Source organism: Acomys russatus, chromosome 4 (assembly GCF_903995435.1).
Source record: "Acomys russatus chromosome 4, mAcoRus1.1, whole genome shotgun sequence".
NCBI lineage: Eukaryota > Metazoa > Chordata > Mammalia > Rodentia > Muridae > Acomys > Acomys russatus.
Window position 1 is genome coordinate 31095771 of NC_067140.1, and position 13249 is coordinate 31109019.

The 13249-nt window shown below is 51.5% G+C and overlaps 1 protein-coding gene across 5 annotated transcripts in view; it reads right to left on the reverse strand.

Moving 5' to 3' along the window:
* The window catches only part of Prdm11 (PR/SET domain 11), a 72266-nt gene that overhangs the window by 11811 nt on the left and 47206 nt on the right, over window positions 1-13249 (reverse strand). For 4 of the 5 annotated variants that reach the window (XM_051144189.1, XM_051144190.1, XM_051144187.1 and 1 more), the window contains exon 5: window positions 10615-10682. In XM_051144189.1, coding sequence (XP_051000146.1) covers window positions 10615-10682 — 68 coding nt within the window. Of the gene's footprint in view, window positions 1-2700; window positions 4011-6560; window positions 6983-10614; window positions 10683-13249 lie in introns of those variants that run through there. The other variant, XM_051144191.1, reaches the window with a different exon arrangement.

Sequence of the window (13249 nt, forward strand, 5' to 3'; positions counted from 1 at the left end):
CCCCCATCCACAGTGTCCTTCAACCCAACAAGAGCAGGCATTCGGGGAGAGACAGCACCCTCAGTCTTGATCCAGATCACAAAGTATTTTCAGCATCAGATCAAAATGTGTTGAGCATCTTGCATTTGGTTGTTTTAAAACTTGGCTTTTGAAATGAGATACATATGGCAACTGTGGGTGAGTCACAGCCACCCAGTCCTTCCTCCCCCCCAACAAGATGTGTTTATGTGACAGAACTTTCAAGAGAAAGTTAGCTGCATCCGACTAAGACCCAGTACCCATCGCCTCTAATTAGTTCCCTTCTCTTTAAAGTGGTAACGCTCAATGGCTTAGACCATTCTCAGAACCCTGTTGTCTTCATTCTTATGAAATACTGTCCTGTGTCACATGGCCAAGGACCCCAAAGTTTCCAGGACCGATCTTGTTCTTCCTTGTGATAAAGCTCAGCTGTCTGCAAGAGGGTCTGAGTTCCCCACTCACTCCCTTGTGGGGAGTACAGAACAGAATGGGAAATGCCTGGTCCAGGCTGCCCTGTAGAGACAGAGTTCATGTCTGGCGGTTCAGACTCAGGCACCCTAGAAGTCATTGAAAGGTGATTGACAGTAGGGGGAGGGCAGGGATCCTGGACTGAATCTTTTTAGAAGATAACGCATTGTTTTCTGTCCTGTCTCCTCACTGGCCTTGGCTACTAGACAGATAAGCACAGGAGACAACTCTCAGGCCTCGCCCACGGAGTCTTATCTAGTATACCATATTTTCTAGCTAGGTCAGGAAATGACTATGGGTTCCGACTCAAGGAAGAAAATTCCACTTTGTTTAATGGAACCAACAAAAGCCTGGCTTGGCCAACACAGCTTTCCAACAGAAAGGAAGTTGCCCAGGGAGGCAGAAATGGGATGGCTAGACAAGAAGACCCTAGGCCCTGTGATGTCACTGGCTTAGCTCTCTGGTACCCAAATCCAGGCAGTCACTCAGACTCTGTAAAACACCACCCCCATGTGCTATGGACTTCCTTTCAAGGCTTCCCTTTGGGAAGCTGGCACAGGCTTCCCATTCATTTCCTCTTCCCATTGAATATTCTGACATCTTGGTCCCTGCTGCCACCAAGAAACCAAAACGGAAATCATTTTCATCTCGAACTGACCACTGTCCCTTGGACTCTGACCTTGCTTCCAGTATACAGACTTTAATTTGGCCTCTTCTTTGCCAAGAACAGAAGCAGAGGCCAACCAGTCACACCAATCTTGGAAGTCAGAGGAGAGCCAGGCCAGCTACACGGGGTCTCTGCATCCCCTGCAATTTGCAATCTTGATTTCCAAGGTCATGCATTTTGGCCAGGAACTTAAGAGAATGATCTGGATCCCAAAGTCAAAGGTAGCTACGAAACTACAAAACTAAAGGACTTTACAGGCTAGAATTTGGGGGATTCCTGCCTCAGGGAAGCTCTCTCCAAGACTAGAGAGAGGCAAGCCAGGTAAGTAAGACTGCTCTGTGGTGGACACACTCTGGTTCCTCTGAGGAGGCTTGGGTCTTGGCTGGCAGAGCCCTGCCTTTCACAGGCATACAAAGATCAGTGGGGATGCAGCCACTATAAAGATGTGTGCCAGGATGGCTCCTAATGGATAGCCAGGAGCCTCTCAAGTCTCCAGCAAGAAATTATTTTCCCCTAGAGACCCTAACACTTTCGAGGAGCATAAGGTTAAATTCACTGAGCACTATGTCACTTTCAATGTGCAGGAAAATAAAGTACAGTTGATCTGGTATCCGTGGATGCTCAGCTGCCTTTGTCCTGTAAGTCCCTGCCAACCCTCTTCCCTACACACTTTCCCTAAAGCAACTAATCCCTGCCCTGGAAGCTTGTGGGTTTCTTTGGGAAGAAAGAAAATACACACCAAAAAAAAAAAAAAAAAAAAAAAAAAAAAAAAAGATCCTGGAGCCTGGCTGTGTTCAAAGTGTGACATCCATTTTGTTTTTATTGCCATCTTAACAAAAATATTCGAGAAGGCCATCTTGGGTTCCAGCATGGACAGCAGGGCAATTCCGGGCACTAGACTATTACTGGATAAGACAATGCTCACTTTGAGGGGGCAGGAACCCCCAAAGAACCACAAATTGAGGCTATGGAGCCCAGGGCCTAGGACCCAGGGACAGGGCAGGTGCCATCCATCCATTTGCCTCATGTAGGACAAAGCGTGGTGTGTGTTTATAAACAGCTCTAGCAACAGCCTCATGGGCACTGGGTCCAATAGGCTTCCAGGCCCACTTAGTCTCTTAGAGGGAGAGGGGAGGATGCAAAAGGTCTGCCAGGATCAGCCTCAGGCCAGGGAGCGAGGACAAAGCTGCACCTAGGTCAGTTAAGCTTATGCCTTAGTCTCCCTCCCTAACAATAAGAACTCAGCTCTCTGACCACGCCCCCTAAGCAAAACACAAAGCTGGAAGTGTGTATGGCTAAGTGAATATACAGCCCAAGCAAGCAGAGGCAAGGCATGCTGGGAGGCAGACCAGATACAGCCTTATTGGGCTCTGGCCTTATTAGGAGGCAGGAAATGGACAGTCTGCCTGCTGGTTCCTGAAGCCTGGGCTCTGGACCTCCCCATCACCACCTGTGAGACTCCGGGCCATGGCAGGGTAGCAGACTCATCTCCGTGTTGTTCTTGTTCCCTCTTCCAACTGTAGGAACTGAGGCAGAGGTAAGGGGCAAGATCCCCGTCTATAAGCACTTCATATCTGGCTTCCTGAAGAAAGCTGGCCAGGTCCACAGTCCTGGTCCCCACTACATGGCTGTGTCATTTCTGACCCCTGAGATATGTGGCAAAAATTGGAATGGCCAGTAATCAGTGATCGTAAAGACGGACTTGGTTGCCTCCACACTGTTCAGAAAGCTCCCTGAGATGGCCTGCCATGTACAGGCTTGGGGAAAAGCTTACAGTGTGCTAAGAATGCAAAGTAGTCTCTTCCCTCTCAGCAGCCCCCTTCCTTACACAAAAGGCAAGCACAGCAGCTGAGCAATGCAGGGCAAGCACAGGTCTAGGCTGGGCCCCACCCACCCGGCCGAGTTAGCCCCGCCCACCCACAGGCAGCACCACCTGGGAACCGGCAGAATCAGGACCTGAGAGGTCAGCTCTGCTGCAGCCCTGAGTTGGAAGCAAGATTCTGTCGGATGCTGCCCCCAGCCCCGGCAAGGCCTGCTCCACAGGATACAGGATACAGGCCATGAGGCGAGCAACTCTCTAGGCCAAGCAAGCATCAAGCAGGCAGCTTCTCTTGTGTCTTGAGCATCTTCCTGAGATAAAGGGATGTGCTCTGTTACAGCACGGGAAGCTGGACAACACCAGGTGAGGAGATGACTGTGCCCCCAGGGTCATCAGTCTTTTTTCTGGACCCAAGACACTCCTCCATCTCAAAGCCAGACACCACTGCTATCGCTCCTCCATGTGCAAACTGGCCAGCTTAGAAATTGTGTTTTCTCTTCCGAGGCCTGGTAGTCCGTGTTGGGGCTGGTTCTGGGGGAGTTGGTGTAGGCTCTGGCAGGGGTGCCTGAGCCTGGGAAGTAGAGTTCATGGGGGCTGCCCCTTCTGCTCCGTGCTGAGATGCCTGAACTGCATCCCGGATCTCCATCAGCGTCTCACACATCTGACCAATGCGGCTGTTCAGCTCTGCCATAGCCTGGCTGATGACATGCATGCTGTCGGCCATGTCCTGGTGCACAGTCACCAGCTCCTGGCAGAACTGCTGGAACGTTCCAGTCTGGTGGGCATGGGCATGGAGGAGATGCCAGTCCAGGCCCATGGTAGGTGAGCTGGGATGTGGCTCTGGGGTCCTGCAGGCCTGGGCCTGGGGTGAGGGATGGGACAGGACCTCTGGCTTAGGGCCCAACATCTCGGACCGGTCTGAGGAAGATGAACAGAGCAGCGTGGGCCCAGCCAGGTGGGCCTCTTCCTCTGGAGAACATAGTAGAGGCATCTGAAGAGGCTGCCGTGAGGGCCCAGGAGCCTCATCATCTTCGTCATCTTGGGGCATACAAGGAGAGAAGAGCAGATGATTACAAAAGGAAGGAAAGGGCATCCCTGGTCATGGCCTCACCCCCTGCCACCCCTCGGCCTACACTGGTACCGCCTACAAGAAAACACCAGTTCCTAAGTCCCTGGGGTGTGTAGGCCAAGCATTGGGTGAGGGTGAGCAGGAGCTGCTTTCTATGGAAGCAGCTACATTCTAGGGATGGAGGCCAGTCCAAGGACTTGGGAGACTGCAGTTCTAGTGGCAGCCATGCCAATCTAAGGGCTCATAACCTTGATGATATGACTGCATTTCACTTCAAAGGAACAACTGCCCTGCTGAACCCCTGGGGTCCGTGGCTGGGCTGTCAGCTGGGCTCTGAGATCCCAGATCCTACAGTGTATTGCAGAACTGAAAGGACTTACACCCTGTGAGAGGTTCTAAGCTGCTCTCCTGTGAGCTCCAGTCTCCACAAGGGAGGCGCTTTCAAAGCTGCTTGGGGGGGGGGGCACCCTGTGGCTTGCTGGAATCCTAACTTAAAAACTACTCCAGGGGGATGGCAAATAGTGGAAGATAGGAGGGAAGGGCTGGTGCAGGCTTATGTGGGACAAGCCACCAGTCCCGCTGTCCCCTGAGGTGGGCTGTGAGGTCGGGCACATCATGGCCCACCCATGAGTGCTTGATTACAGAGATCGCTGGGGTCTCAGAGGGTTGGCACAGTCAAAGCCTACTGCTTCCTGGGCATGCTCAGTAAGCATCAGCCATCCTCCTGGGATGCCAGAGAGGTGGGAAGGAACACCCCGAGCTGTCATTTATCCTTTTCCAAGCTCTCAGGCCACCAAGGCCCCAGCCACTCTAAAGCTGCTGGCAGTTAGTAGATGTGGGGAATCTTGTAGCCCAGGCTACCTCTGCTAACCTCATCATCTTAGATCTCTAGGAGATGGATGAGTAAACAGGGCAGGATTCAGGAAATAGGCTTTTCTGGATGCTGCCTGCCCTGGAAGCTTCAGCAAACCCTGGCAGATCCAGGCTGAGGTCTGGTTCTGATGTCTCAGGGCCACTTCTGTTTTTTGGAAGGTTGTTTTCCTCAGCTGCCTAACAAGGAAGTCTGCCTCATCATGAACAATTCTTTGCTGCTCTTGAGGCTTACTTTGTGAGTGGCCACCTGTCAGGGGCCTCAGCCAAACAGGAAATGAGCAGATCCCCACGGCACAGCGCCAGGGAGGAAGGCACACTGTGAACCACCTTCCCACTGGCTGAGTGCTGGACCCCACCGCCTCACAGAATCCTCCTGACCTGCTCACAGCCTCCTTTGAGGACAGCAGATGGGGGAGCGGGTGTGGGTGTGTAAGAGGCGGGAGGGGAGGGGTGGAGTCCTTCAGGAAGGGACTCGGATGGCTCCCCCTTCTGGTGAACTGCAACTAGAAAGGCAATGCTAAAGTCCCTGGAAGCAAGAAGACGGGACAACCCGGGGGTGGGGGGTCGGGGTGGAGGTAGTGGGGGAGGGGCCGGGGCGGGGAGGCCGGGGGTGGGGGTTGGGGGAGGCAGCAGGCGGGGGCGGGAACAGAAAGGATGGGACAGAGGATTCTGAAGAGAATGGGGGAGGGAGCCTAGCCAGTCTCAGGTGAGCACCAAGATGAATGGACTGAAGAGAAGTAGATCAAGCGCAGAAGACTGGAGAGTAGAGGACTAGGCCGACAGAGTGACCAGGCAATTGTGGAGAAAGGTCTTTCCCTGGCCCAGCTCTGCCACTTGGCTGCTGTGGTGGTGCCCCTCCCCCTGCCGGCTACGCTGGGGCTTCCCTGGCTTCTGCAGTTCCTGGAACGTGCCAAGCGCCTTCCTGATGTGGGCCTTGTACATGCTGTTCCCAGCCTACTCGCCCTCCCCTCCCCTCCTGTCCTCTGCGCCTCGCACCAGGCCTGGTTAACTCTTCCTCGCCCTTCAAACCTCTTCCTCAGCCAGGCTTGGCCTGGTCTTTTCTACAGCTTGCCATGTGCTTTGCAGATCCAATACAGATGAAGACACTGGGCCCCACTGGCTGCATAGCAGCAGACCCAGTGTGGGCTGTGGAGATCACACACAGCTAAGACTGGGATGCCCTGGATGGGGTCAGCCCTTACTTATCCTTCCTCTAAGGTAAGCAATAATCTTAATTCAAGCAGGCATGTCTAACTGGTTGACACTGCAACACAACAAGGTTACCAACAAAGTCCCTGCCCCAGGTACCCAACAAACAAATAACTAAAATTGTAAGGTTTGAAAAACAAGCTTATGATCTGGGTTAGGCCACCTTCGTAGCTATGTGCATGCAGCCCTGAGGCCACAGGCTGGATACATCTGAAGCTTGTGTCTGTGTAGGTTTTGGATGCGGCTCTGTCCTTCCTGCTCCCAGGGCAGCTTCTGGCACAGAATGGACGCACAAGAAGTGGTAGCAGGGACAGAAGAAAAAGAGGGGCATGGAAAGAATGAGTGAGACTGGGAGGGCTGAGGGCTAGAAAGGGAAGGGGTGCATATAAGGAAGCAATACCCCCACACTCAAGCCGTGGACAGGCAGGGATACTCACAGCTGGTAGAAGGGCTGTTGGTACCATCCAGTTCTGCTCTGGGGAAGCCATGCCCAGCCCTGGCAGTGAGCAGTGCTGACTTGATGACCCTCTCGTGGGCAGTGAGCATAACGGGATGGGTGTGGCCCTCGATCCCTGGGCCTGACAGTGACTGCTGCATGAAGGCCAGCTTGTCCTTGGTCCTGCGCTTCATGTCATCCCATCTGTGCTTAATGTCCTTGATGGAGCGGGGGACCTGGCTGACGGAGGTGACTTTCCGAGCTATGCCTTCCCAAATCTTGTCCCTGTCGGCATGGGACAGTCGCATGGTCTCTCTCCCAAAGAGAACCGCTTCATGGTGGGTCACCTCTGTAACCAGAATGTCCAGCTCCTCCTTGGAGAACTTAGGCTTCCTCTTACGCTCGGCCAGGGGCAACACGTTCCTTGGGTTGAATATCCCACAAAGCATAATTGGGTAAATGACCGTCAGTGAGTGTGGTCCTCCTCCTTTCTAATCACAGGTCTCATCTGGGAATCCAGGGAGCACCTGGGGCCACCTAGGCCCCACCACACCCTCCTCCTACAGTGATGCCTTTCCCTCCCTCCCTCCTCAGAGGGAAGGCAGGAAGGAGGTGGGAGAAGCCTAGTGACTGCAGGGCAGGGCTAACCCCTAACTCTCATTAGCCCAGAGCACCAGGCAGTTAAGTTCATTCAACCTTTGCTGCCTCGTTTTCCCCATCCCCAGTGGGGATGCCAACCACACCAGTTTCTAAGGGTTCCATCTATGTACAAGAGTTTTGGCAACTTAAGGGACTGGAGAAACAACTCAGTGGTTAAGAACATTTACTGCAGCTCTCTCTGAGGATTAGAGTTCGGATCTCAGCAACCACATCAGGTAATTCACAAATGCTTGTCATTCAAACTCCAATGGATCTGTCCTCCCTTCTCCCCCTTTTTTGGCTTCTGTGGGCATCTGCATGCATGTGTGTGTACACATATATAAACATAAAAATCAAAAGTTAATCTAAAAAAAAAAGTAGCCTACAGTAGACTGCAGTGGCCTGAGGCATTGGCTGCTGGTGCCCATCATGTTGCAGCCACAGAAAGCTTATTCTGTCACCTGTGGCTCGTTTCCTTTGTTCCAGGGTCCCTCACATCCCTACCTCCCTGTGTGTGTGCAGAGGAGAACAAGCTCTTCTCCCTCAGGGGCACCACCAGCAGCTCCTCATGGCGTGGCTGCCGTGTGAGGCACCATGAGCACCCACACGGTACCCTTGGAAGGACACCAGGATAACCTTGGTTTTGCTGAGGCTCTTCAACCTGACCTTGCAACTGCTCTGGCTTTGGAAGTCAATCTTGCCACACTGTGGTTCTGTCTCCATTTCACTATAGCTTTGAAACTCTAGTTCTACCCAGGAGGAACCAGGGTGCTGATGGAAACTCCGATCCCAGCCCATACCTCTGGATGCTTCCAAAACCACAGCGGGGGACCACTGCTGAATGACCACAGCAGTTCCTCCAACCTCATATCTCAGGTCTCCTAGCCTACAGAGTATAATCAGATAAAGAAAAGCTGGGGGCTTCAGTACCCAGCCTAGGACAGAGGCCTTGCACTCAGACAGATTTGTGACTACCCTTGGGGACCATGGAGCCTCAGTATAACTGGGGTGAAGCCTGCAGGGTCCTAATTTTGCCCCATGGGCATTCATAGAGTCTGTGCTAGAAGATTACTGTACAGTGTGGAATGTTCGATAACATGCTTACCTTTTACCCCTACAAGTCAGGAGTGCCCATGCATGAAGCTGTGCCCATCTAGAAAGTCTGAAAGCACTGCCAAGGGCACGCATGTCGCAAGTGCCTCTGTTTGAGAATTACTGCACGCAGAGCACACATAACACGAAGCTTGCATAGGTTAACACTAAAGGCAGATACCTACCCTTTGCCTGGCCCAGCACTAATTTCATAAAGTCATTGATGTAGATCCATGACATGACACCCAAGCCCCTGGCCAGTGGCAACACAACTAAGAGGGTCTGTAAATTAACAATAGCTTCCAAAAGCAAAGCCACACACAAACACTGGATCCTGGAACCTTCCCCAGTCAGGACACAGCAGCTAAGACCATCCAGGAGCCACCTGGGGTCAGGACAGGCTAGTACCAGCAGGACAAAGTCATGCTAATAAAGGTGGAAGGAGACTCCAGCCCACTGCACCCACCCACAGCCACAAACAGCCGTGCTCTGCTAGGTCCCTTGTATATAAGCAGAAAGAACTGTGGCTTGCAGGTCCAGAGACATGGGTCCCCAGGCCTCATTTTGCCACGGATGAGATGAACATGAACATGAGCCCTGCTCTGGGTCTCAGTTCATCACCGGGGCATGACCTCCAGCAAAGAGCAATGGCCGCCAGCCTGAGTGGCCACATCAGAGTCACTATAAAGAGCTTGTGAAATTGTGATGCCCCAGACCCATTCCCGACCAAGTTACATCAGCAACCCTGGCATGCTAAGCAACGAATTGGTTGAGGTGAGGCACCGTCTTCTAAGGGGCTGTAGGACAGCCCTTTCCCCCAGCTAAAAGCTCAGAAATGAGAAGAAACATGGGGGCAGGTCAGCTCTCTAAGCCATAGTTCCTGGAGCTTTGTGCGTGACAGCACAAAAGCCTGACACCAGGATGCATCAGATTCACTCTTTCAGCTGGCTGGACCTGACTGCAGTGACCCATGCAAAGGCCCAGCCATGGTCTGGTCTGTGCTGCCCATTGCCAGACTTTCTGCAAGGCTTGTGCCCACTTGCTCCAGGTGTCCTCAACAAAGTCCTGGCTCCTCTGAAGGCCCATATCAAATGTTCCTTCCTACTCTATCTGGTCCCTCACCATACATGCTTTTGCCTTCCTACCATTTATGTGGTGCCAGGTATGAGCTTGTAAGGGCTCAGGGGGCAGAGGAGAGCAGGGCTGAACTGTCTTTCTCTCAAGTGTCCAGCCTTTATTGGATCGGAAGCGGTGCTCAGCACAAGGGATATGAGACACTGGAGGGCTGGAGAGGGAGAAGATGTCAAGCCCAGTTCCCTGTGCCACTTTCAGGGAGAGCTGGTCAGCTTCTTGTATAAGAGGAGGTGATGTGTGGGTGCTGATTCTGCACCTGTTCAGGGCAGGGGAAACAGCTGCACCCCTAACATAAGGATGAACCCAAACTGCCCTGCAAGCCTGCTGCAGCTCTGAGGACACACTGGTGGCAGTGAGGCCACCGAGAGGGACACATGGGACCGCTTCATGACTTCCCACTTTCACCTAGCTTCTTATGTGCTCAGATTGCCTGAGACACCCCTTGCTGTCCCTACCTCCTCCCATCAGTCCTCAGTAGTCACCAATCTGAGACTCACAGAACTGTACAGTGACAGGGCCTCCGACCCATGATGTGGCTGGGTCCCTGGGTCCTTGAAGGCCTCCCTTTCCTCCCAACCAGATCTAAATGCCCCATCGCCACCACTGGTGACCCAGATAGAGACCACCAAGTGGTACTGGTACTAGACTGACCTTCCCCATAATACGTACCCACCTGTAGGACCCACGCATACCACATAGGCCAGCTCTGAGAATGGATCCCAACTCAGTGTGGCCACCTGAGGAATGACCCTTGTACAATTCTCTTCTCTCTCTGGCTAAACTATGAGGGCTCTTCTGATACACACTCCTGGGCCAGGATAGAGCCATGCTTGTCAGCAATCAAGCTGATGAGCCCCATGGGAAAGGGAGCTGGAAATGTCAGCCTTCACTCCCACACAACCATGACATGACTTCTGGGTCTTCCCTAGAAAATGTCACTGGTCCATTCTAGGTTGGGGACATTTTCCTCTTCTGCAGGAGTTCTATCAGGAGCCATGCCTGCAGCCTGATTCCTGCAGCCCACTGGTCTGGCCACAGGCTCTCCTCTAGAACCTCTGAGTTCTTAGACTCTGCCAACAGCAGTTCTGGAGCAGCCTGGAGAGCGGTGAGAGCCGGGAGGCCCAAGACATTCCCTTGGCCCATCCCAGAGGCTGGCGAGGTTCACTGGAGCTGGCAGGGATGGGACTCACCTCATCCAGTTGGCCTTGGTCTCATCCGACCCATCTATGGACTTGTAGCGGTTGTTCTTGTCCACGATCTGGAAAACAGAGAGACTGTCTAGAATGGGGCACCAGATAAGAGGGGAGGCTCTCACTTGCCTGAGCTCCTTACCTGAGGCCCAGAACCCAGCTCCATCCTCACTCACCTGTCTCCCCTCTGTCCTTCTACACTGTCCTCACTGTCACCCCAACTGGGGTCAAGAATCTTTGCCATCTTCTCTCCACCTATTTCCATTCTCTGAGAGCCCCTAGAGGAGATGGTGACATCCCTATCATCTGTGCTGATGGAATCGGAATCCTGGGCCATCACCACTCCCTACAGGTACCGGGCTGAAAGACAAAAGCTGAAGCTGCCCTTTTCTCTCTTTGCTGTGTCTGTAGGAGATGAAGGTCATCCCTGGGCCCAGGCACTTGTGGTCTGAAAGAGCTCCTCCTCTCCCCAGACTTCAAATAGTCAAGACCCTTGGGGATTGGGATAGAGTTGTGTCCAAATCATTCTGCACATTGAGGTCTAGTGAGACATGGAGTTCTAGGCTATCCTTTACTTTCTTTTTGGAGGGCAGGGCTCATCTAACGACATTTCTGATACAGATTTTTAAGTTTGAAGGTTAAGGCAGAAAGAGAGGCACTCAGAAAGGAAGCTACAGCAGACAGCACGTGTGTCGGTTTCTCTAGTCCTGTCTCTGGTTTTTTCCTGACCCAAGTCAAGCAACCTCCTGCTAGTCTACTGTGATCGTTTGCAGATACTCAGTCCATACTCTTTCCATTTGTTCAATATGTGACATCATTTTCCATTGTGTTTTTGAAGGGAAGATTATGAAATTCTCTTCACTACTTAATGAGCACTTCCACGTTTCAGTTCTGGAAAATTCTCAGCTTTTATGTTTTTTAGTACAACCTCTCATTTTCTCTATTCTCTTCTGTTAGAGTTTCTATTAAATAAACATAGAATAGCTCTGGACCCCCACCGTACATGCCTGCGCCTTTCTGCTGTTTATGCGGTGTTGGGTATGAGCTTGTAAGGGCGCAGGGAGCAGAGAAGAGCAGGGCTGAACTGTCCTCTCAACCCCCACATCTTCTAACTACCTTGTCATAGTTTACCCTGTCTTCCAGAGAAGTGTCAAGGAAAAGTTCTCAGAAACTGTCTCTATTCTGATTCACTAATTGTCTCATTGTCTATTCCAGTTTCTTCCATCTACCCAAGTGTTCCTTTCTTACTTGTTTTTTTTTTTTTTTTTTTTTTAATGTTTTCATTTTCGTTTGTAAAATTTTTTGAGACAGACCTTCACTATGTAGCCCAGGCTGGTCTTGAACTCTCAATCCTCCTATCAGCCTCCTGGGTGCTGGAATTACAGGCATTCACCACCATGTCAATGTCTTTGCTTCCTTTTTAATGAGTACCTTTCATTTGATTAATATTTTTCACTTCCAATATTAGTGATTCTTTTTGAAGACCTGTCTTTTTTCATTTGTCTCTTTGGGCTTCATAGTGACATGTTCCTTTTCCCACATTTCCACAGCTTAGCTGAGGTATAATTAGCATAGATCACAGATTTCCTGATTGTGCAAATGTGTGTTAGATCAAGAATAGTTCCTTGAGGCCTTGGTGGAGCAGAGCAATCACAAGCCCCTGCACAGCGATGTTCGTGTTCCGCCATCTCCTCGGAATGGCAGAACAAATCAGACCACGTGACTCATGTCACCTCCAGGTTTTATCCACTCAGCTTCTGGTGAAATTCACTTTTATGGTCATAACCTCCAGGCCTGTACACTGAGCCCTGCCCACCGGTCTGATTGACCTCGGCCTGTTTGAATATGAAGTATGCGCATCAGGCTCCTGCACTGACACATGGTCCCTGGCTGGTGGTGCTGTGTTAGGAGCTGCTGAGAACTTCAGAAAGAAGATCCACTTGGAGAGCACTGTAAAGGGGGTACTTCCTTGCTCTCTGCTTCCTGTTCACCATGAGGTGAACACTCTCCTTCACGTGCTCCTACTACCATGTTCTGCTTCACCACAGGCCCAGGATTAATGGAACCAAAGACTATGGACTAGAACCTTCAAGACAGTAAGCCAAAATAAACTTCCTTTTGTTTAGCTGTTTATGCCAGGTATTTTGTCATAGTAAGGAGCAAAGTAACTAACCCAGCCCCTCTCTGCTCCTCACTTCACTGCAGCTTGTTCTGAGGGGCAGTCAGGCCAGCTTGGGTCCATGCCCAGAATGTCTTTTCCATATTCTTACAAGAATCATACCTGTGGGGCATTTCAAACACTCAGAAATGGTAAGAGGATAATGTGGCCGACGGCAAGAGCCAACAAAGTACACAACAGTCATTTTCACCTCAGATCTTTCCTTTTGCTTCAGAAAAAAAAAAAAAAAAAAAAAAACACTCAAGTTGGGACAGGAAGGTCATTCAGTGGGTGCAGGAACTAGGCCCTGGGCCTGACACCCTGAGTTTAATCCCCAGATCACAAATGGAGATTGGAAAGCTGTCCTCTGAGTAACATACACACACACACACACACACACACACACACACACACACACACACACACACACACACACTCAGCACACACACACACACTCAGCACACACACACTGCACAC